This window comes from Rattus norvegicus, chromosome 11 (assembly GCF_021556685.1).
Source record: "Rattus norvegicus strain SHRSP/BbbUtx chromosome 11, alternate assembly SHRSP_T2T, whole genome shotgun sequence".
NCBI lineage: Eukaryota > Metazoa > Chordata > Mammalia > Rodentia > Muridae > Rattus > Rattus norvegicus.
The window spans coordinates 863,812-889,678 of NC_141544.1; the positions used below are offsets into that span (position 1 = coordinate 863,812).

Here is a 25,867-nt window from a genome sequence, read left to right on the forward strand (position 1 = left end):
GTAGATGGAATGAGAAAGTATTGTCCTGAATGAGGTAACTGAGACCCAAAATAACATGTACATACTCACTTAAAAGAGGGTATTAGCCATAAATTACAGAATTCACACACTACGATCTACGGAACCAAAGAGGCTAAACATGAAGAAAGAGCCAAGAAAAATGCTTGAATTTCACTCAGAAGGAGGAATAAAATAATGAGGGGAGGCAGATAGAAGGAAAGGATTGGGTGGCTGAGGGGATGGGACGGGAAATGGGGTTTGAGAATCATTTCTGGGGACAGCCGGACAAGAGGGACAGAGGCAGGAGAATAGACTGAATCAGTGACTGTCCAGGGTGGGCGCTATCTCTATGATTATCCTGCAGTCTGCAATGGGTGAGGCTGTCCTGGCGTCCATGAGGGTGACTTTAGCTGAGACTCGGTGCAGTGGGGATACGGAGACTGAAATGGTCACTTTCTGTATCCACAGAGGACCCCAGGTGGAAGGATAAGGACACAAACCCACCCCAAAATTTTGACCCAGAAATTGCCTTTTCTATAAGAGACACAGGGACAAAGATGGAAGAGGAAATGAGGGAATGTCGACAGGATACATGACCGGATGTGAGACTTATCCTATGGGCAGACGGCAAACCCTGACATTATTGATGGTCCTTCTCATGTTTGCAGACGGGAGGGTAGCGTTATTGTCCTCTGCAGGCTCCACCAAGCAGCCGACTGACACAGAAGCACAGACACACGGACAAATATCGGATGGATCTCAGTGAGTCTCACTGAAGATCTGAGGGAAGGACTGAGAGAGGCAGAGGAGCACAATGGTCCTCACGTGGGGTCACTAACCCTTCGCCTGTCTGTGGATCCTGTTCTCCTACCCGGCTGCATTTTCAGGACCTGGTGGGAGACGATGAATCTCGTCCTGCAGAGACTTGATGTGCCAGGAGAGAGGGTGCACCCAGAGGGGTCCTCCACTCTCTCAGAGAAGAAGGGGGGAGGGTAGGAGGAGGGACTGGAAATGGTGGGAGCCTGGAGGGGTGTGGTGACAGGGTCGCATTCAGAGTGTTACCTTGTGAATAGATACAAACATTCTAGAAAGGGGCGCAGGCATGACATCACGGGGACTGTGGCGTGACATCATGGGTGTGGTGCATGACATTGTGGGGGTGGGGCATGACATCGTGGGTGTGGGGCATGACATTGTGGGGGTGGGGCATGACATCGTGGGTGTGGGGCATGACATCGTGGGTGTGGGGCATGACATTGTGGGGGTGGGGCATGACATCGTGGGTGTGGGGCATGACATCGTGGGGTTGGGGCATGACATCATGGGTGTGGGGCATGGCATCATGGGAGTGGGGCATGACATCATTGGTGTAGGGCATGGCATCGTGGGGCTGGGGCATGACATCATGGGAGTGGGGCATAACATCATGTGGGTGGGGAATGACATCATGGGTGTGGGGCATGGCATCATGGGAGTGGGGCATGACATCGTACGGTTGGGGCATGACATCATGGAGGTGGGACATGACATCATGGGACTGAGGAATGATATCATAGGGATGGGGGCATGGTATCATGAAGCTTCATGGAAAATAGTTAGAACTAGAAAAAAAAAATCAGCCCGAGAGGGAGCTGAGACCTAGAGACACAAACCTTTTGGGCGTTTACCTATGGATCGTATCGGCTGTGAGATAAATCTTATTCTATCTACAATCCACAAATGCAGAGAGGACACAGGAAAGGAGGAGGCCCGTGAGGGGGAAAGCACCGACCTCTCTGAAAGGAAAACTGGAACAGATTTTGTGGGTGAGTGAGGACGACTGAGGACAGGAGCGGAAGGTCGGTGGGGATGATGGAGGGAGAGCGCGGTGCAGAGAGAACCGGCCAGAATTAGGGGACACACGGGTTAATGCAGAAACTCGATGGATGCGCTGGTTAATTCATGGTGTCTAGAGGGCAACCTCCAGAGGATTTAATCTGACAGAGAACGCAGAGTTCGAACCTTCAATCCTTTGAAATCGAGCAAGTGGGACCTCAGGGTGGGGATGGGGCACATTCAGTGGAGTCGGTGTCTGAGGAGGTCACATGGAGATCCCTGAACAGCAGACCGAGGCTGGGACAGAGATTATAAAGATATAGCAAATGAGACCTTCCTGGTACCTTAAGCCTCCATCGATGTAAATGTACCAGAAAACCCCTTCCCGCTCTCCAAGGTTTGTGTAGCTCTCGTTCACCCTGAGTAAAATATATGCACACAACCATAGCGTGTCCCTGAACACCTTCTAACAGAACTGTGACACGGAAATCCTTGGAGCAAACCCCAACACACTTGCAGGCAGAACAAGATTCTGTTGTCCGACTAGTTCCTGAGGCCACTTCAACCTTTTGCACCTGGACACTCTAGGAAGCATATATCAGACGTGTGTGTGTGTGTGTGTGTGTGTGTGTGTGTGTGTGTGTGTGTCTGTGTGTGTCTCTGTGTGCATTTTTATGTGTGTGAGTGTTTGTATGTGTGTGTGTCTGTGTGTGTCTCTGTGTGTTTATGTGTGTGTGTATATGTGTGTATGTGTGTGTCTCTATGTGTGTCTCTGTGTGTGTATTTTTATGTGTGTGAATATTTGTATGTGTCTGTGTCTGTGTGTGTCTCTCTGTGTGTATGTGTGTGTATATATGTGTGTATGTGTGTCTCTGTCTGTGTGTCTCTGTGTGTCTGTCTGTCTGTGTCTCTCTGTGTGTGTCTTTTTCTATGTGTGTGTGTCTCTGTATGTTTGTGTGCATGTGTGCGTGTGTGTGTGTCTCTGTGTCTGTGTGCATCTGTATATTGGTTATCATCTGTGTGTCTGTGTTTGTGTATATGTGTGTGTATGTGTGTGTGAGTGTGTCTGTCTGTGTATCTGTATGTGTTTATGTGTCTCTGTGTGTGTATACGTGTGTGTGTCTGTGTGTTTGTGTATGTGTGTCTGTGTCTGCGTGTTTGTCTGTGTCTCTCTGTCTGTGTCTCTCTGTGTGTATGTCTGTTTGTCTAACAGTCTAGGTCTCTGTGTGTGTTTCTGTGTATCTGAGTGTGTCTGTGTGCATATGTGTGTGCATATGTGTATGTGTGTGTGTGGGTGTGTGCATGTGTGTGTGTACATGTGTGTGTGTATGTGTGTTAATCATGCATAAGCTAACCATCCTCACACACAGACTGTCTGGATTGCTTTTCTTTTGGAAGGTTGGCGAATCTTTCTCTTGTCCTAAGAAAAGACCACCCTGGATCTCAACTCTCTCTGTGAAGTCATGACAGGTTGAGTGATTTTCATGTATGAGGAGTCTGTCCTTGTGAAAATTGCTTTCATGGATACAATAAACCTTGAAAAATACATCTCAACATTTACTTTCCTTAGTCTGTGATCCCTTGAGGGGATTATTCCATTATTATTATTATTATTATTATTATTATTATTATTATTATTATCATCATCATCATCATCATCATCATCATCATATATTATTATTATTATTCCAAGATTATTCCATTATATTATTTTTGTGCTGTTACCAGTGTGCTAATATTCACTGATGGCAGGAAGATTTTGGTTCATGTGGGTCCCATTGGACCGCCATGTTTTGGTTCTTGAAACTGAAATCTTTATTTACATGTTCTCAAGAGCAAATACATGCAAAGACAGAAGGTTCCTTGGTCTTCTACACGACATTGACACCCTCACGTAGTCCTCTGATCTATTTGAGAGACAGAATTTAGACGAGCAATGAAAAGGTTGGTGACCAAAGACCCAAGTTAGGGAGAAATAAGACAGTTTTTCACAATGTTTCGGGCTTTGGGGATTGGTAGACATTACATAACCATCTTTTCATTCATAGCAGCAATAGTCAATATTATTAAATAATAGTAGGCAGAAAATTTTAACAACATATGTGTGCTGGCTAATATAAATTCCCGTATTTCATCTCTAGCACATTATATATTCTCTTTCAGGTTCTTCTTGAAATTCTTTGAAGACATGAAAACCGGTATGTGTTTATCTGTTCACATTCATAAAGCATGGCCGTCGCTCTAGTGATGGACAGACGACACGACTGTCAAGGGACAGACTGACTTTCTTACCAAAGGAATAAATCTTCATGTTCCCGGAGGCAGTTTCGTTCTTAAGTGCAGAAGTTTAAAATCCCCTGAGAATGCTTCCTACAGCTACCATTTCATGTATATTGTAATATCCTAGGATGTGGGTTTGTTCTTTGCATTTTGTTTCAAGTGTTAAGATCTACAAGAAAGTTTTGACTGCGTATACCATTTGGAGATGTTGTCTTTTACCTTTTCTATAGATGGATTCTGGGTTGTAGACTCTCAGGCATTTTCTGATCCATCTCTCACAGCAGGGGCTGCAAGTGAGATGAGTCTTCATCAGGAATAAAGGGAAGAAGACAGATAAGGTAATAGATGACTCCCTGATGTATTTATCCCTGTGAATCTGAGGTGACTGCTGTCATCAACCTGTATATAAAAACTTTAACTTTACAACAAAGTACACTCACATGAGTTTAAACCTTTGTACTTTTCATTGTGTAAATATTTGCAATAAAGTGAGCTTTCAAAGTAATAAAGTTGTGTGATGTGTGTAACCCATTTAACAGATTCTCTTGTATAACTTAATAGAATATATAAATGGTTTTCCTTCATGTTGAATGTAATGAAGACAGTGACTCTTCTAACAATATATGTTGTAATTCTGGCCTCTATAAAATTTAATATGTTCATATCTTGCCTAAACCTCCACCACAATTACTTATGGGATACTTCCTATACTTACTTAGTGTTTTTTCCTAAATATTGACTTTAAAATGCAGTTAGCAGAATAGATATTGAGGCAGATCGAGGGAGGGAGGAAAGTGAATGGGAGGGAAGGTAGAGAAGGGGGTGGGTAGGAGGAATTAGGTAGAGTGGGTTTGGAGGAATTAGGTAGAGTGAATGGAGGGAAAAGGGAATGGAAATCACAAGTGTGGGGTGCGCATCTCTAGGAAGTGCCAGAGACATGGGAAAGGTGAATCCCCAGGGTGTCTATTGGGGTGACTCTAGCAGTGGGGATACAGACCCTTAATTGTCCACTTCTGTAGCCAGGCATGACTCCCAGTGATGTGACAAGGACAAAAATCCACCCACAAAACCTTCAGTCCAACATGAACACATCCTACAAGACCTTCAGAGACAGAGATAGATAGATCAGACATGGAAGGATCGTCCAACCAATGGTTAGGGCAGTGGAGATCTACCCTGAGTGTCCCGCATGTGACTTTCCGCCAGCAAGAAGCACGTGGACATTTAGAAATCCTTGCTATGACTAAACTGTATTTTAATCTTAAAGAGAAGCGCCCACCGTGCCAACATGGTGCGCTTATAAACACCCTAGTGCGGCGCACCCACACCTGATTGGTTGTTTACCCATGATCTCATAAGGCACGCCCCGGAGTGGGCAAAGACCTGGCACGAAGGCACTCTTGCACATGCGCACACTAAACATTAGCTGGAGCTGGAGAGTCTTTAAAAAAAAGGTGAAGAATCGAGATCCAGATGATATGAGGGACTCCACAGGAAGACAAATAGAGTCAACTCACGGGGACTCTTGGGGTCTGCCAAAGACTGAACCACCAACCAGAGAGTGAACATGGACTGAACCTGAGCCCCCAGGACATAGGAAGGAAATGTGTAGCTTTGTCTTTTTACGGGTTCCCCCGACAACGGGTGTTGTCGTACCTTGAAGATGGAGACCGATATTGGGATGTAAAGTGAGTAAATAAATAAATGAATTTTAAAGACACAGATATCCCATCTACAGACAACATGTTTTGGGGAAGCCCAATTCTAGTTGTTCGGTACCCACATGAAGACAAAGCCTGTGGAGTGCCTATGCACTTAGAGGCCATAATCCCTTTCATTCTGTTCTTCCATCAGAGTCCCCAAGCTCCACCCGTGGTTTGGATAGTGGGTTTCTGCTTCTGTCTGAGTCAGCAGCTTAGTGGAGTCTCTCAGAGGGAAGCCATGATAGACTCCTGTCTGCAAGCATAACAGAGCGTCATTAATAGTCTCAGAGATCGGAGCTCATCCATGGGGTGGGTCTCAATCTGCACTAACCATTGGTGGATCATTCCTCACTCTCTGCTCTATGCACGGCCCCTGCATGTCCTGTGGTCAGAATAAATTTTGTGTCTAAAGTTGGTGTCTCTATCATTCCATTTGGGTTGCTCTCTGGCTCCAGGAGATGGCTTCTTCAGGTCCATATCACTGAGGCTGTGAGTCTCAGCTAAGGAAACACCCATGATTCATGGGCATCTCTTACCCCAGCTCTCTGCCTCTTTCTGGATGTGACCTCTACCTCCCCACCCTATCCATCTAGGCTGCTGTGTCTGGCCTCAGTAGCAGAGGGTGTGATCACAGAGACTGGATATGCAAGGTGAGGAGATACCCGTGGGGTCCCCTCCTTCTCAGAGGAGAAAGGTCTGGGGGAAGGATTGTGAGAGGGGTGAACTGGAGGGGGGCAGTGTGCAGCATGTAAAGTGCATAAATAAACAAATAACTATGAAAATAACTAAGTCTACTTGAAGGTAAGAAGCAGGTGTGTGTGCGTGCGTGTGTGTGTGTTTGTGTGTGTGTGTGTGTGTAACTAGGTGAATTTGAAGGTAAGAAGCAGGTGTGTGTGTGTGTGTGTGTGTAAGTAAACTTGAATGTAAGAGCAGTCATGCATTTGTCTGTGTGTGTGTATGTGTGTGTGTCTATGTATATATATATATATGCATATATATATATATGAAGATAAGAAGCAGGTGGGTGTGTGTTTAATATTAAATTATCACATTTGAGAAAACAGTGGTCTATGCAGAAGACAGGACAGCTTAGGCACTATACTTACAAAAAATGGCGTTTGCTGAAGATGAAGAAATGATTCGGTGATTAATAAATAGCATTATCTGTTCTTCCAGAGGACCTGGGGCCAATCCCCAGCTCCCGAGTGACAGCTCACAAGTGGCAGTAATTTCGGCATCACAGAATCTCACACCCTCTTCAACCTCCTGGACACTAGGCATGTATGTGCTGCACACTTGAACAAGCACGTGAAACTCTTACATATATACAGCAAAAAGTATAAAAACAGAAGAGCAGTTCCTGGTTGACATAATTTGATTTTCGTGAATATTCATAGTGATGATCACAGTCAAATAAACACTTTATTGATCTATAATGCAATCAAAGACACTAAAGTTAATGATCACATGGGTCACTTAAAATCTATTTATTTAAAAATTTGCAATAAAAAGTTGCAGTCATCAAATTAAAATTTTATTAATATACAAATTAATAAACATTATCATTCTCACATAGAGCTGAAAATAATACTTTCCACATATTTGTTTGGCTTCCATAAATATTGAATTTTGTGGTTAGTTTGTTGTTGGTTTTTGTAGGAGTTCATTTCCAGGTATTAACCCATAAACTCTATAAACTCATGCAGAATCCACTACAGGAACTTAGACCCTCCTGTGTTGAATCCAGGAAGGTTGCCATCTGTTTTCCTTCTTGTCTGATCAATTTTCTCTATGTACATTTCAAGGATATTTTTGTTCTTGGATTCCTCCAGTTTTGTCAAGCTGATAGCTGATTGCTGATAACTGGAGAATATTTAATATTTGAAGGTCATTTTTGAAGCTATTTACTGATGTCTGCACTATCAATGTTGTAGATTTTCAAATTCACGGCCAAATGAACAGCTATTCAGGGACTAAACATGCTTTATAACTACTATTGATTTGTCTTTTTGAAAGAAGAAATCAGAAAGGGACGGTGTTTGGAGTAAGGGACTCTGTAGGGGAAAACAGGAAGGAGGACAGCATTTGAGACATAAATAAATAAAATAAATAAATACAAAAATAAAGCAGAATTCAAACTATACAGGAAAATCAGATTTATTTGATAGGAAACAGTATGGTTTTATATCTTAACGTAATTCCTGAATTTTATATACTTTAATTAATATAATGAGTAATTCTCAAAAATCAGAAAATTAAAAAAAATATGTTACAAGTAACACAGAAAGTTGACCAAATCATAACAAAAATGTTTCTAGAACTGTACACTTTCTATGCCTGTATCCAATCCAGAAATCCAGTAGACATTTAGTTATTGCATGTCTTAAGTCATTCTATTCTGTGATAATTCATTACTATTTTTATATTCTGTGACCACACCTTTGAAGATAAATAATTGCTTTGCTGGAATGTCTCTGAATTTGGATTTACACAGTGATTTTTCTCTTTTAGGTTGAGATTATACGTACTTGACACAGATACCAAAAAGTGTTTCTTGCTTTGCTTATCGCAGTTAAGCATTAGGAGGACGCCTGTCATCTTAACAACACCCAATTACGGAGCAATGAAATCATTTTAAATTATTTTTCCTTTTGTAGATAAAATATTTTAATATATTGTTCTTTTGTATTTCCTATTAAAGTAATAGAAGTTATAGGAGAATCACATAAAGCCTAAGGAAAGACTGTGTGTCTCTTCAATACTTTAGGCTTTATTTTCACCATCTCGGTCATTTTTTACTAACATTTTGACCTGAATGGTCTTTACTGCATGTAAGTAGACTCAGAACCATGAGTCTGAGGATTATGTAATTATTGTCTTCCTGTTTGGGTGACCCACGCCTAAAACATTACTGTAGTGTTAGTGTCATGGTAATTTTTTTAATGTCTTCCATATTTTCAGCACACTAAAACGGAATTTTATTTTTGTTTCATTATACTCATAAAGACTCATAATTCTAATTTTATGTTATTTTATTTTCTTGTTGAATAGCAACCTGAATCTAATTATCTGACACTAGCTGACTTTTATATTTGTATTCCGTCACTTGTAAACCCACTTCAATTCCTGTATAATGTGTGCATGCATGGGTGTGTGTGTGTGTGTGTGTGTGTGTCTGTGTGTCTGTGTGTCTTTGTTTCTGAAACTATGATATTGATGTTGAGAATCATCTGGCTGAAATTCTTTTCCTCCATCCTATAGAAATCAAACAGTGGAGGAGAGACTACTCCTGTTCCAAAATCATAGGCCCTGAGTGCCCAGAACTGACGTATGGACTGATCAAATGGTACACAAAGCAGAGGTTAGCAATTCACTGTCTTGAGAACTACTTAGCAGTTCCAGTCCAATGCAATGAATTTACATGTACTGAGGAATATGGAATTGTAGCATAACGAGCTGAGATAATTTACAAACAATTTCTGGGGATTAGGTTGCTTGTGGGGTTGAGTCAAAACTACTTGAGACCCAATTCTAACCACCCACAAGGAGTTCATAAATTCTTGGTCATCTTCCATACCACAGTGACATCCATGCTGAACCTCATCATCTATAGCTTAGTGAACCAAGAAGTCACTGCAGCACTGAGAAGAACTCTGGATCTGAAGAAAGTTCTGATAATAAATAGGTAATTATCGATCCCAAAGTTCTTTTTTTTTTTTTATTAACTTGAGTATTTCTTATATACATTTCAAGTGTTATTCCCTTTCCCGGTTTCCGGGCAAAATCCCCCTCCCCCCTCCCCTTCCTTATGGGTGTTCCCCTCACAACCCTCCCCCCATTGCTGCCCTCCCCCCATAGTCTAGTTCACTGGGGGTTCAGTCTTAGCAGGACCCAGGGCTTCCCCTTCCACTGGTGCTCTTTCTAGGATATTCATTGCTACCTATGGGGCCAGAGTCCAGGGTCAGTCCATGTATAGTCTTTAGGTAGTGGCTTAGTCCCTGGAAGCTCTGGTTGCTTGGCATTGTTGTACATATGGGGTCTCGAGCCCCTTCAAGCTCTTCCAGTTCTTTCTCTGATTCCTTCAACGGGGGTTCTATTCTCAGTTCAGTGGTATGCTGCTGGTATTCGCCTCTGTATTTGCTGTATTCTGGCTGTGTCTCTCAGGAGCAATCTACATTCGGCTCCTGTCGGTCTGCACTTCTTTGCTTCATCCATCTTGTCTAATTGGGTGGCTGTATATGTATGGGCCACATGTGGGGCAGGCTCTGAATGGGTGTTCCTTCAGTCTCTGTTTTAATCTTTGCCTCTCCCTTCCCAGCCAAGGGTATTCTTTTTCCTCATTTAAAGAAGGAGTGAAGCATTCACATTTTGATCATCCGTCTTGAGTTTCGTTTGTTCTAGGGATCTAGGGTAATTCAAGCATTTGGACTAATAGCCACTTATCAATGAGTGCATACCATGTATGTCTTTCTGTGATTGGGTTAGCTCACTCAGGATGATATTTTCCAGTTCCAACCATTTGCCTACGAATTTCATAGACTCGTTGTTTTTGATAGCTGAGTAATATTCCATTGTGTAGATGTACCACATTTTCTGTATCCATTCCTCTGTTGAAGGGCATCTCGGTTCTTTCCATTTTCTGGCTATTATAAATAAGGCTGCGATGAACATAGTGGAGCACGTGTCTCTTTTATATGTTGAGGCATCTTTTGGGTATATGCCCAAGAGAGGTATAGCTGGATCCTCAGGCACTTCAATGTCCAATTTTCTGAGGAACCTCCAGACTGATTTCCAGAATGGTTTTACCAGTCTGCAATCCCACCAAAAATGGAGGAGTGTTCCTCTTTCTCCACATCCTCGCCAGCATCTGCTGTCACCTGAGTTTTTGATCTTAGCCATTCTCACTGGTGTGAGGTGAAATCTCAGGGTTGTTTTGATTTGCATTTCCCTTATGACTAAAGATGTTGAACATTTCTTTAGGTGTTTCTCAGCCATTCGGCATTCCTCAGCTGTGAATTCTTTGTTTAGCTCTGAACCCCATTTTTTAATAGGGTTATTTGTTTCCCTGCGGTCTAACTTCTTGAGTTCTTTGTATATTTTGGATATAAGGCCTCTATCTGTTGTAGGATTGGTAAAGATCTTTTCCCAATCTGTTGGTTGCCGTTTTGTACTAACCACCGTGTCCTTTGCCTTACAGAAGCTTTGCAGTTTTATGAGATCCCATTTGTCGATTCTTGATCTTAGAGCATAAGCCATTGGTGTTTTGTTCAGGAAATTTTTTCCAGTGCCCATGTGTTCCAGATGCTTCCCTAGTTTTTCTTCTATTAGTTTGAGTGTGTCTGGTTTGATGTGGAGGTCCTTGATCCACTTGGACTTAAGCTTTGTACAGGGTGATAAGCATGGATCGATCTGCATTCTTCTACATGTTGCCCTCCAGTTGAACCAGCACCATTTGCTGAAAATGCTATCTTTTTTCCATTTGATGGTTTTGGCTCCTTTGTCAAAAATCAAGTGCTCATAGATGTGTGGGTTCATTTCTGGGTCTTCAATTCTATTCCATTGGTCTATCTGTCTGTCTCTGTACCAATACCATGCAGTTTTTATCACTATTGCTCTGTAATACTGCTTGAGTTCAGGGATAGTGATTCCCCCTGAAGTCCTTTTATTGTTGAGGATAGTTTTAGCTATCCTGGGTTTTTTGTTATTCCAGATGAATTTGCAAATTGTTCTGTCTAACTCTTTGAAGAATTGGATTGGTATTTTGATGGGGATTGCATTGAATCTGTAGATTGCTTTTGGTAAAATGGCCATTTTTACTATATTAATCCTGCCAATCCATGAGCATGGGAGATCTTTCCATCTTCTGAGGTCTTCTTCAATTTCTTTCCTCAGTGTCTTGAAGTTCTTATTGTACAGATCTTTTACTTGCTTGTTTAAAGTCACACCGAGGTATTTTATATTATTTGGGTCTATTATGAAGGGTGTCGTTTCCCTAATTTCTTTCTCGGCTTGTTTCTCTTTTGTATAGAGGAAGGCAACTGATTTATTTGAGTTAATTTTATACCCAGCCACTTTGCTGAAGTTGTTTATCAGCTTTAGTAGTTCTCTGGTGGAACTTTTGGGATCACTTAAATATACTATCATGTCATCTGCAAATAGTGATATTTTGACTTCTTCTTTTCCGATCTGTATCCCCTTGATCTCCTTTTGTTGTCTGATTGCTCTGGCTAGAACTTCAAGAACTATATTGAATAAGTAGGGAGAGAGTGGGCAGCCTTGTCTAGTCCCTGATTTTAGTGGGATTGCTTCAAGTTTCTCTCCATTTAGTTTAATGTTAGCAACTGGTTTGCTGTATATGGCTTTTACTATGTTTAGGTATGGGCCTTGAATTCCTATTCTTTCCAGGACTTTTATCATGAAGGGCTGTTGAATTTTGTCAAATGCTTTCTCAGCATCTAATGAAATGATCATGTGGTTTTGTTCTTTCAGTTTGTTTATATGATGGATCACGTTGATGGTTTTCCGTATATTAAACCATCCCTGCATGCCTGGGATGAAGCCTACTTGATCATGGTGGATGATTGTTTTGATGTGCTCTTGAATTCGGTTTGCCAGAATTTTATTGAGTATTTTTGCGTCGATATTCATAAGGGAAATTGGTCTGAAGTTCTCTTTCTTTGTTGTGTCTTTGTGTGGTTTAGGTATAAGAGTAATTGTGGCTTCGTAGAAGGAATTCGGTAGTGCTCCATCTGTTTCAATTTTGTGGAATAGTTTGGATAATATTGGTATGAGGTCTTCTATGAAGGTTTGATAGAATTCTGCACTAAACCCGTCTGGACCTGGGCTCTTTTTGGTTGGAAGACCTTTAATGACTGCTTCTATTTCCTTAGCAGTTATGGGGTTGTTTAACTGGTTTATCTGTTCCTGATTTAACTTCGATACCTGGTATCTGTCTAGGAAATTGTCCATTTCCTGAAGATTTTCAAATTTTGTTGAATATAGGATTTTATAGTAAGATCTGATGATTTTTTGAATTTCCTCTGAATCTGTAGTTATGTCTCCCTTTTCATTTCTAATTTTGTTAATTTGGACGCACTCTCTGTGTCCTCTCGTTAGTCTGGCTAAGGGTTTATCTATCTTGTTGATTTTCTCAAAGAACCAACTTTTGGTTCTGTTGATTCTTTCTATGGTCCTTTTTGTTTCTACTTGGTTGATTTCAGCTCTGAGTTTGATTATTTCCTGCCTTCTACTCCTCCTGGGTGTATTTGCTTCTTTTTGTTCTAGAGCTTTTAGGTGTGCTGTCAAGCTGCTGACATATGCTCTTTCCTGTTTCTTTCTGCAGGCGCTCAGCGCTATGAGTTTTCCTCTTAGCACAGCTTTCATTGTGTCCCATAAGTTTGGGTATGTTGTATCTTCATTTTCATTAAATTCTAAAAAGTTTTTAATTTCTTTCTTTATTTCTTCCTTGACCAGGTTATCATTGAGTAGAGCATTGTTCAATTTCCACGTATATGTGGGCATTCTTCCCTTATTGTTATTGAAGACCAGTTTTAGGCCGTGGTGGTCCGATAGCACGCATGGGATTATCTCTATCTTTCTGTACCTGTTGAGGCCCGTTTTTTGACCAATTATATGGTCAATTTTGGAGAAAGTACCATGAGGAGCTGAGAAGAAGGTATATCCTTTTGCTTTAGGATAGAATGTTCTATAAATATCCGTTAAGTCCATTTGGCTCATGACTTCTCTTAGTCTGTCGACATCACTGTTTAAATTCTGTTTCCATGATCTGTCCATTGATGAGAGTGGGGTGTTGAAGTCTCCCACTATTATTGTGTGAGGTGCAATGTGTGTTTTGAGCTTTAGTAAGGTTTCTTTTACGTATGTAGGTGCCCTTGTATTTGGGGCATAGATATTTAGGATTGAGAGTTCATCTTGGTGGATTTTTCCTTTGATGAATATGAAGTGTCCTTCCTTATCTTTTTTGATGACTTTTAGTTGGAAATTGATTTTATTTGATATTAGAATGGCTACTCCAGCTTGCTTCTTCTGACCATTTGCTTGGAAAGTTGTTTTCCAGCCTTTCACTCTGAGGTAGTGTCTGTCTTTGTCTCTGAGGTGTGTTTCCTGTAGGCAGCAGAATGCAGGGTCCTCATTGCGTATCCAGTTTGTTAATCTATGTCTTTTTATTGGGGAGTTGAGGCCATTGATATTGAGAGATATTAAGGAATAGTGATTATTGCTTCCCTTTATATTCATATTTGGATGTGAGGTTATGTTTGTGTGCTTTCATTCTCTTTGTTTTGTTGCCAAGACGATTAGTTTCTTGCTTCTTCTAGGGTATAGTTTGCCTCCTTATGTTGGGCTTTACCATTTATTATCCTTTGTAGTGCTGGATTTGTAGAAAGATATTGTGTAAATTTGGTTTTGTCATGGAATATCTTGGTTTCTCCATCAATGTTAATTGAGAGTTTTGCTGGATACAGTAACCTGGGCTGGCATTTGTGTTCTCTTAGGGTCTGTATGACCTCAGTCCAGGATCTTCTGGCCTTCATAGTTTCTGGCGAGAAGTCTGGTGGTCTCTTCCGCTCTGCAGCCTCAGGAGTGCCCACCTGACCAGGCGGTTGGGTCTCTCTCTCACCGGGTCTGGGAGCAGAGAGCTGCTGCGGGCCGGGATCCGCGGGTGTGGGACTTCCGGTAAACACAGAACGTGCCGGGTCCTAGAGAAATTCTGCTTTCCTGTGTCCCAAGCTCACCAGGCAGCTTTCTTGCAGCAGAAAATTTGGTCTTACCTGTGGTCCCGAGGCTCAGGTTCGCTCGTGGGGTGCTCACCACGGGCTCTCTGCAGCGGCAGCAATCAGGAAGACCTGTGCCGCCCCTTCCGGGAGCTTCAGTGCACCCCCAAAGTTCTTTTTAAAAAGGTGCAAAGACTGTGAAAGAAAAAACAAAGCCTACATAGCACTTTCTTGAACGATGAAGGCTCGACATTATAGAGGATGCTTCCACCTCAACTTCAGATTGACCCTTCTGTAACGTGTGACCAAAGGATTCAGTGTCCTCAGAAATAGGGTCTTATCATCAAGTTCTGGAGGGCTACGAAGAACAATGGCAATAACCTGTAAAGTTATGAGGGCTTTTGGGATCTCCCTGGTCAGCAACTTTCAGGAAGACTTTCCACATCTGGCACTGTGATTTTTGCTTAATTTTGGTTTTCTGTTGCTCTGATGAATACACTCACCAAAGCCAGCTTGGGAAGGGAAAACGTTATTTCATCTTATCTGTTCCAGCCCGTCATCAAGGAAAACCAAGACAGGATTGTGAAACAGGAACTACAGAGACTGCTCACTGGCTTGCTTCTAAGCTCACATTCAACTACCTTTACAGAGTCCAGACACACCCGCATCTGGTGGTGCTGCCCACAGTAGACCAGGCTCTCCAACATCAGTGAACAGTCAAGGAAATGCCACCTGGACATAGTCAAGGCCAATCTGATGGAGGAAGCTCCTCGAGGGAGGTTCTTTCCTCCAAGACTAGCCATCACAAGAAATCAATGAAAATAAAATAGAAAAGAAATCAATAGCTTCAGGGAGAGCATGGCTTATCCATGGAGGGTGCCTCCATGTGAACTCAACAGTTGATCTTGTAGATATATTCTGTAACATGTTTTTTAACCCCTCTAACCAAACCCCTTTCTAACCTAATCACCTAAGGGGAGATGGAGTGGAAAGTAAGTTTTAAAAAAATAATTGGAGCAGATGGAAATGCTTCTTGGAAATAAAGCAAAAAAGGAAGCATTTCTGCATCCTAGATGCTTTCCTCGCATCACCTGTGCAAAGATAATGAAAACCGTTACGTTCCAGGTACAATAATTTCCAATGTTACAAATCATATAAATAATACTGCTTATCATTCATAAAACACATTGGCACTAATCGTTTTGATGTGTTTTTCTAACTCACACCTAATGTAGATCTGATGAACTGGAATTGTTCGCCTGCTCATTTATACATGAGGGAAGTGAGGTTTAAAGGTCGAGACAATTTCCCAATACTCTAAGATAATAAATGGCATTGTAAGACAGCCGCACTTTCTCTGGCTTCATGGCATGGCATCGTGAGAAATGCAAGTCAGGGTACCTTGGCAGGGAATTCCAAGGATCAGTACATGGCACCTGAAAGTTGTCTTGGATGCAAGACTGGGAGTGAGGCTCAAGTCAGTCGAGCCCCAGCTCAGGATTCCTGAAACAGAACACCAGAATATGTTAGAGAGCGAGGAGACTAAACTAAACATCTGGGAGTCCTCAGCAGATTGTAGAGATCCAGGGCTGAGGGTTCATAAGTATGTTGGTCTTTGTGGGGGTGGAAAGGAACACTTATTTAGATCCCCACCTCCTACTATGTGCTACTACAGTGGAGGCAATGCCTTAAGTCCAAGGTTTTTTGTTTTGTTCCTGTGTGTGTGTGTGTGTGTGTGTGTGTGTGTGTGTGTACATACATGCACGTGCAGTGTATAATGTAGGGATTAATCCATTTCTCTTCTACCTTATTCATTGAAGCAGCATTTCTCACTCAAACCCAGAGTTCACCAATATGACTAGTCTTGACAACTATCTTGCCCTGGGGATCTGCCCTATCTCTACCTCCCTGGACTGGGATTCTATGTGGGCCATAAAGCCTACCCATCATTTACCTGATACCTATGAGCCATCTCCTCAACTGCTAAGGTTCAAGTCCCGGTGTTGGACCCGTCTCCTTTACTTTTGTTTTCTTAGTCTTTTTTTTTGTTTGTTTTTCCGTCATGGTCATAATAACAGAACCAGGTTAAGGTATGACTGTCTCACTCAAACAATCACTCAAATCCCTCCACACAAATGTGTTCTAATAAGGAGGAGGACCCTGATGACTCTCTGTTCTGTAAAGTCTTACCTTAACAGATGAGTTAAAGGATGGGATTATCCTAGTGGGTGATTGTGGATGCTGTTGTTGATGTTGAGGGAGGCTGGCAAATGAGGGGACACAGCTGAGTCACTTATAATAACAGAGACAAAGCTGAGTGTGTTAGCGCATACCTATATTCTCAATACTCGCGAAGATCACAAGTTCAAATCCAGCCTGGGCTACATAGTAAGTCCAAAGACAGCCTGGGCTACATAGTAAGTCCAAAGACAGCCTGGGCTACATCGTAAATCAAGACCAGTCTGGGCTACAGAGTAAGTCCATGGCCAGCCTGGGCTACATAGTAAGTCCAAGACCAACCTGGGCTACATAGGAAGTCCAAGGTCAGCTTGGCCTACTTACATGAATCTTCTCCAAACAACAACAGGTTTTTTTTTTCCTTTTTGGTTTCTGTCTCTCCTATTTCCTCTACAATGATACCAGTGCTGTAGTTTGGGGGTGTGGGCGAGAAGTTTCATCATGTCTGATGGTCCAGGATCTCCCAAGCAGCACAGCAAACCAAACAGTGCAGCAAACAAGTCTGTTTCGATTTTTGAAGAAAAGTATGACACATGGGAAGTGCTGTCTGAGGAAATGGCTCGAAGATGGGACCACACCTCGGGAGACTGGGCTTGGATATTGTGCTAGTTTCCTCGTTTGAAAAACAATGATGTTCTCAACCAGAGTCTCTGTTGGGAATACAATGCTTTGCTTCCAATTCAACACTGCATAGTCTCCATATGGCAACCCTGGAAATCTTGTCTGATATTAAACAGATTATAGGAGAGAATAGTTGAGTAGAAACACTGTCATTAAAAAGTGTTTAAATGATGAATAATTTTTTTTTAAATTTTGTCTGTGGTACCAAGTTCAGTGTTCTGCATAAACTCTAAAACACGGCAATTTCTTTTTTTTAAAAATCGCCAAACAGAATTGACCTTATATTTTTCTATCTAGGTCTAATCGAGACGACAAAATACCATTCTTTGCTATAAAAAAGAAAACTAATGTGTTTCATTGGCTTTTTTTTTGTTAATTTCTTATTTTTAGTGTTTTGGGGTTCATTTTAACAATTATTTTTTCATTGAATTAATTATTTTCTTATTTTCTAGTGTAGATAAAAATTTAGTTTGCTGGTCTTTGTTTCTAATCTAAGAATTAGTGTTGTAAATAAAGTTTCCTCGTAGCACCGTCATAGTTATGTCTCACACATTTTGATAGTATGTTTCCTATCTTCTTCTTTTTTTCTGACTGTTACATAGTTTCATTATTTCTTGACATCTGTATTACTTGTGAATGTGTAATTTAATGTTTCTGGACTGGGAGACTCCTGTTGTCTCTCATTGAAGACATCTATTTTAGTTTTGCTGTATTAGCAGAACACATCCCGAGGGGCTGGAGATGCAGCTCAGTGGACAGAGTGCTCACTTGGTTCTCACACAGCTCTGGGCTCCACCTACAGTACCTCATCAGCCTGGTGTGGTGGTACATGCCCATAGTCCCATTACCAGGAGGATAACCAGGAGTTCAAAATCATCCTCGGGTACATAGTGTGTTTGAGGCCAGCCTGGGCTACATGAAACCTGTATAAACAAATATGTCCCACAGGACATCCTTTCTTAGGCATTTGCCACACTTTGTTCTGTGGTTTCTGAGTGTCTGAAAAGTCCAGGGTACTTGAAGGAAAAGAACAACCTGGTGCTACTAGGGACTGTCAGTCAGAGACATTGGCTGGTGATGCCATCTCATCCCAGCTGGTTTTCCGCCTGCGTCTGTTGCTGATGGACTGATGCGTGTCCACAGCTTTACTCATGATCGTCCTGCTTCCTTTTAGCTGTACCCCTTCTTGCTTCCTGCTGAGGCCGTGATGGAGTTAGTGACACAAAGAATTGGGGTCTCCTTCCAGCCCACTGATTCTCTCAACAATAGGTTCTTTCTCTGTAGAAATAGTTTCTCTGTTGCCTACATTATCAGACATAAATATAACACTCTCTTGCGTTTTATATTGACACTGGGTTTCATTATGTAGGTAGGACTGTCCTGAAACTCACTGTATAAACCATGTAGTCATTGAACTCAGAGAGATCAGCTTGCTTCTGAGTGCTGGGAATAAAGGGACATACCTGGCTGATTCTTTTTTTAATTTTTTAAAAAATTTATCTCTATTGGGTGTGTGTGTGTTTGTGTGTGTTTGTGTTTGTGTATGTGTGTGTGTTTAAGTGTGTGTGTTTGTGTGTGTGTATGTGTGTGTATGTGAGTGTGTGGTTGTGTGTGTTTATGTGTGTTTGTGTGTGTGTGTTTGTCTGTGTTTTTGTGTGTGTATGTGTGTGTGTGTTTATATGTGTGTGTGTGTTTGTGTTTGTGTGTGTAAGTGTGTGTATGTGAGTGTGTGTGTGTTTGTGTGTGTATGTTTGTGTGTATGTGAGTGGGTGTGTGTGTCTGTGTTTGTGTGTGTGTATGTGTGTGTGTGTGTGTGTGTGTGTGTGATTTGACCAAAGAGTCCATCAGATCCTATTAACCCTGATCCTCTGCAAGAGCATCCAGTGTTCCTAAGCAGTGAGCCGTCTTCCCAGCCCCTTATGCCTGCTCTAAACTCCACTTCATTGTTCATCTTGCCCAGACATGCCTTTAATTCCTACTCTTAGTGTTTGTTTTAATTCAGTGAGTTCCTATTCGATTTTCTCTTGTTTATTCAATTACCTCACCAAGATGATGCGTATCCTTTTGTTTTGGAAGTTTCTCATTGACGACGCTTGAATCCTGGCTTTAAAATCCTTGCTGATGATTCTGACAAGGGTTTTCTCTTGGTGCCACCACCAGGGAACTGGTTTTTCTCCTCTGCTTTTCATTTAGGGGGATGGTCATGGTGTAACATGATTTCCATTTTGACATCATTTGTCTAAGATGTCAGCAGTCCTGACACTGTGGGTGCAGTGGCTGTTTATCCTTCATAACCTTATGGTGGTGTTTTGGTTTTTCTGGATTTGCCTGATTGAATAAAAGGGATTATACCTCCAGTCCACACCGACCGGCATATCTTAGAGGGGTCAGGAAGAGAGGTTCTCAACCTTCCTAACGTAACCTTTTCATACAGCTCCACCAACTGTAAAATTATTTCATTGCTACTTCATAACTTTAATTTTGCTATACTTATGAATTGTGATGTAAATGTCTGATATACAGGATATATGATATGTGACTCCTGTGCAAGGGCCATTTGAGCTCCCAAAGGGGTCTCAATCCAAGGGTTAAGAACCACTGCTCTGGACTTAGTGGGAGGCCCTTACCGACGTAGATGGGTTGCCCAGTGTTGCTGGGGACAAGTTTCCATCTCTGGAAGGCAAAGGATCTTCCAAGATCAGGCTTTTTCCTGGGCCCTCTGGAATAGTGGGCACACTCTTGATGGTTACTGATGTATCTACTGACTCCAGGCAGTTTTCTTTTACATCCTCGAAGATGAGGATTCTAAAAAGGGTTCTGCTAGCCAAAGCAGTGGCTGAAGGTATCTGTAGCAATCTTCTCCCTTCCCTAATGGCTCCTTGTCCCCACAAGGCCAACAGTAGATGTCCGAGTGCCTCCCAAGCTGCACCTTTCCAACCTACACTCTTCCTCTGTGCTGTTTCTTTCATGAAGAGCACACAAGGTAACCCTGAACCCATGTTTTCTTCAGTCAGCACTAACATCTAGTCCTCTCTGCCAGCTTCGCTTTCCCGTATGACCCAGCTGCTCACAATTCTGAGGCATGTTCACGCTTGTATGGACAAACAGAATGTCACCGTTTGGCTAGTCTATAATGACGCAGATTGGGTATGATTCTGATTCAGAAGCCTGTAAATCAATGATGAAGAGACCATCGGAAGAGGAAGGAGTTCTTGTGGGATGTTGTCACCACAGAAGGGATCCAATGGGCTAGGAAGACAGGAGAGGGAGCCAAACTCCCTTTCATAATTTAACCTTTGTCCACAATAGCATCATTAATGGATCTTTATTTGTAGGTCGCATTCCTCTTGACCTAATCAATTCTTCCCAACTACATTCCCACTGGGGATTAATCTTCAGAAAATAACTTTTGGGCGAACACATTCAAACCAGAGACGATGATGAATATTTGGTTATCTATACTGGGGTGGGCATTATTCTTCCCATGTCGTGTACCCGTAAGATCTCTAACTACCTCCTTCCCCACGGTAGCCTCACTGAATGATGTGAATTCCGGGTGATTGATGAGATACAGAACCAAAGCTCATGGCCATATCCTGTCACCAGTATCAAGGTCGAAACAGCAAGAGCCACCTTGGGAAGGAGAATATGAATAAACTTTACGGTATCTCTAAATTATAAACCCCCAATTTAATCAAAACATTGTTTTAGACTCAGTTCTCTTATATCGATGTGCTTTAAAAGTACAAGTCAGTGCGCTTGCTTGTGACTCTTTGTACAAGTTTATACTGTACATTAGCCATCTTCATCCTCACAACTCACCTCCATTTCCACCTGCACACACACACACACACACACACACACACACGCACGCACACACACACACACACAAACACACACACACACACACACACACACACACACACACACACACACACACCCTGGTCCTCCCCTTCCTCTTCCTAAATGCCACCATTCACTTAATATCCCTTATTAAAATCTAAATTTTGCAATCATCTGTTTGAGTTTGGCTTGTTTCACTTAACATATTGTATTTTACACTCCCTTCCGTTTTTCTGAGAACAAAACCCTTTGCTCTTACACACGGATGAGAATCACATCAATGTATATCACATTTTTTAAGCCATTCATCCAGTGATCAACAGCTAAGGTTATTCCAATGGCTCATCTATTGCACACAGTGTGGCAATCAGAATGGATGTGCAGGGTCCTGGTTAGTTTTTATTGTCAGTTTGACTAAACCTGGGAAGAAGGAGCCTCTGCTGAAGAATTGCCTCCATCAGATTGGCCTTTGGCCACATCTGTAAGGAATTTTTTCTGATGGTTGATGGGGAAGGGTCTAGCCCACTATGGGGAGTGTCATCCCCTATGAAGGTGGCTCTGGGTTGTAGAAGGAGAGAAAGCTGAGTAGGTCATGGATAGCAATCCAGTACCCAGCATTTCTAAGTTGTCTCTGCTTCCTTTCCTGCCTCTAGAGTCCTTCCTGAGTTCCTGCCCCAACGTCACTCAGTAACAGAGGGGAACCTAGAAGATAGAGTGAGAAAACTCTTTCCTCCTCAAGTTGACCGCTTTGATGAGATTATTTCTCTTGTTACCTACTTGTTCTTCCCTTTCTTGAAAGTTGTCTCTGTTTATTGTTCTTAGAAAGATGATATTACATGTTTTCTCATGGGCTCTCTGTCTCTCACCGTGTCCTTCTGTCTCTGTCTCTGTCTCTGTCTCACTCTGTATTTGTGTGTTTGAGTGTGTATATGTGTATATTAGTGTGTGTGTTTGTGTGTGCATGTGTGTGTGTTTGTTTGTGTATGTATGTGTGTGTTTGTCTGATTGTGTTTGTATGAGTGTTTCTCTGTGTATGTGTGTGTGTATGTATGTGTGTGTTTGTGTGTGTATGTATGTGTGTTTTTGTGTGATTGTGTAAGTATGAGTGTTTCTGTGTGTATGTGCGTGTGTGTGTGTGTGTGTGTGTGTGTGTGTGTGTGTGTGTGTGTGTGCTTTTCAGGCTTAAAAAAATCCCCAAGGCTGTAAATCTCAGCAGGTGCATAGAGAAGGATGATAAAGGGGAAAAAATCACGTCCTTTGAGTTAACCCCACATTGAGGTCAGCCACATAGTGGACAACAGTCACATAATGGCAGAGGAGTCATGAGAGCATACAGAGAGGAAAACTCAAAGTGTGAAAGAAAATGTGCTTAAAACTACGATAGAAGGGAGAAAAAGAATACGGTGCACTATGAAAAGTGGACAGATTTTAAAAAGATGCCATAAGTTGTTAAGCTCTAAATACATATAAAAAATTATAATGTTAAAGTGGAAGGGAATTACTGGGAAGAGGGAAGAGAGGGTCAGAGTGTGGTGGGGACAGGGGAGGGTTCTGAAAAGAATCCTTTTGAAGATCTGAAGAACTATGTGACAGAAACAAAGTGCCTGTAATTTACAGGTAAATTCCATCCTTACCTGCATCCAGTATTCTGTCTACCCATATTTCAAAAACAAGATTACCTCATCTATTTCATCCTGATTTGCTGCATTTGATCTAATAAATTCCTTGTAACCAGAAGTGCTGGTAAATTTTAAAGACATTTAAAATATGACTGGTCGATATCGGGTTTGTCATCAGTTTATCCCGAATTTGGAAGCAGGTCCAGGAGCTAATTTTTTCTCGCTCTTTGCAAAGAATGCCATGATTGCCATTGACTTCAATACAAGGTATTTAATCCTGTCAAATTCCAGCTTTGTGTGAATAAAAATGGCCCTCCTCTAATTGTGGGTTTTGATAAAGCTAATTTTGGGGTGCTATCCAGTTGGCTGCCTCGGAGGGAGAGTCTACCAATACTTCTGATACGGAGAATGGCTTAAAGATAACCAAAGGAAATTAGGAGCTGGGAAAATAACCACCAAGGATGTTGGTGACTCAGAAACCAAAGACTTTTTCAGAAAAAAAAATGCATGAAAAGAGCTACTTGGGCAGACTGTGACTTGAATCATCAGAATATTTGGGTGGGGACTTTATTTTGGGTCTCCAGGAGGCAACAGGAGAAGCTAAAACCTAGATGCTGGACGTTTCTAAGCGTAACTACGGAAGGAACTGGCCTGAGAGGGCTTCTATGACGTAAAGCAGAGCCTGGATGATGTCACAGAGCACTGGGCGGAGGTTGCGCTTCTCTTCCACTTGGGGGCGCTAGACTCCCCTGAAGGTGGGTTCACTATCTTCCCAGCGGGGTGTTAAAGCCAGTTCAGCTCCTGAACCCCACAATTGTTCAACAGGCTTTTGGTGCCTGACCGGTTTCAGAAGACAGAATCTGGACGACTAGGACATTTTCTTTCAGTAAATACGTTTATGAAGATAACGGGGACCCTTGTAGCCCAGAAAACTAAAAGTTTTCCCTCGTACAGCGAGTAACCGTATGTTCTGATGTCTTCCACGTTTGAGAGCTCGGCGGATGGTCTAGGCTAGTCACTCTCCGGAGTTTATTATCCTTTGCTAACAATATCTTATTCATAATCCTACTAAAATGCCAAAGCTCCTCTCTGTGCCTGTGCATTTTAGGAGAAAATATTTCTTTTTGATGTTGTTGTTGTTTTTTTTTTTTTTCGGAGCTGAGGTCCAAACCCAGGGTCTTGTGCTTGCTAGACAAGTGCTCTACCACTGAGCTAAATCCCAACCCCCTACATGGTTGTTGTTGCCTACACAAAAGACTCTTGTTGCAGTCGAAGATGCAACAGCTTCGCGGAATAAACCTGGGCCTGGGTCAGGATGCACAGTACAGAAAGCCAGTGGACTGGTGTGCTGTGTCTCTGGGCAGACAAATGTGGATGTTGCCACATAGCTCATAGTTAGAGGGTAGAAGATGGGTGTGGCCACCCTTCTGGCTTCTTTGCTATCCTTTCTCTGTTCTGCTTGCTTAAAGTGGGGACAGGGATACTTAATCCCACACTTAACTTGCCATTCAAGGAGAGGTTCCTCAGCAGAGGCAAAGTGCCTCGGGCTGAAGAAATGTGTCTGAATATGTTATTCTGAGCTGTAGTGAACCACTTGTTCATTTCCCTTTGAACTTTAGATTTTGATTTTTGAGGCAGGGTTTTTCTGTGGGTAGCTTTGGCTATCCTGGAACTAACTCTGTAGACCAGGCTGTCCTTGATCTCACAGAGGTCTGCCTCCCTCTGCCTCTTGAGTGCTGGAATTAAAGGTGTGCTCCACCATTGCCCAGCCCTCCTACGAACTTCTGATTATGACAGAATAAGATTCAGATGCTCAACCCTGTTTACCATCGCCTTCCTCACCTGCTCCAAAGTTCTCTTAGACAAGAGCCTTGGTCCAGTGCCCTCCCCACCCCACCCCCATTGTTCTTGCAGGGACTCGTATGACAGAGGGAACAGCATTGTGTCTGGTTTAAGCAGGCGAGCTCTTCAAACACAGGCCACGGGCAAGTATGAAGCCTGAACACAGAATGATAGCCACAAGACAGTGGACCAGGATGCCGTGGCCTACCACACTAGGTCTACAGTCATGAAGAAGAGGATGTCTCTGAGGAGGATGAGCACACCATCCTTCCAGAAGCGGAGGAGGAGGAGGCCTTCTCTCCAGGCCCTGGGGAACATTGTGGGCTGCAGAATTTCTCACGGATGGAAGGAAGGTGATGAGCTCGTCACCCAGTGGAAGGCCATCATTCTAGATCAACTGCCAACAAGTCCCTCTCTCTTTCTGGTCAAGTATGACGGAATTGACTGTGTCTACAGACTGGAACTTCACAGCGATGAGAGGATTTTAAAGCTTAAGGTCTTGCCTCACAAAGTAGTGTTTCTTCAAGTGAAAAATACCCATCTCGAAAGTTCCATGGTTGGCCGAGCTGTGGAGCATAAATTTGAGGGCAAACATGGCTCTAAGGACAACTGGAGGGGGGTGGTCCTAGCCCAGGTGCCGATCATGAAGGACATGTTTTACATCACCTACGAGAAAGATCCAGTCCTATACATCTACCAGCTGCTGGATGATTACACAGAAGGTATCCTCCATATCATTCCAGAGACTCCTCCAGCAGAGGTGAAGTCAGACGTTGACAGCGACATCTTAACCGGTCAATGTGTGCAGTTCACCAGAAGCGACGGGTCCAAACAGATCGACAAAGTCATTTACCAAGTTCTAGCCAAGCCTTCTGTGTAGTTCACCAAGTTTGATGGCGACATCCACATCTACGTCTATAATCTGTTGGAAAAGATCCGTGAAGGTGAAATTCACAAAGTGAGGGGGACATAGATGGGAAATTTATAGGATTGGGGGGAAAATGTTTGTTTTTCTGTGTTTCAGATACCCAAGGGCCTTTGACAACCCCAGTATCTTTTCCAGTGGAATTTGTTTTGCTCTAAAAATTAAAATGTGCGATGTGACGTGTTGTGTGTGAACACTTTGGTGGAGGAGACAGACTGTGGTGGATGGAACATGGAGAGGAAGCCGGAA

At 42.4% G+C, this 25,867-nt stretch overlaps 1 protein-coding gene across 1 annotated transcript; it reads left to right on the forward strand.

Annotated features, from left to right (window-relative positions):
- Nucleotides 1-24,919: 24,919 nt before the first annotated feature.
- On the forward strand, nucleotides 24,920-25,573 carry LOC120099686 (Y-linked testis-specific protein 1-like). Its single transcript, XM_087577153.1, has one exon. It carries the CDS (start codon nucleotides 24,920-24,922, stop codon nucleotides 25,571-25,573), a length of 654 nt encoding a protein of 217 aa, XP_087433279.1.
- Nucleotides 25,574-25,867: the final 294 nt, after the last annotated feature.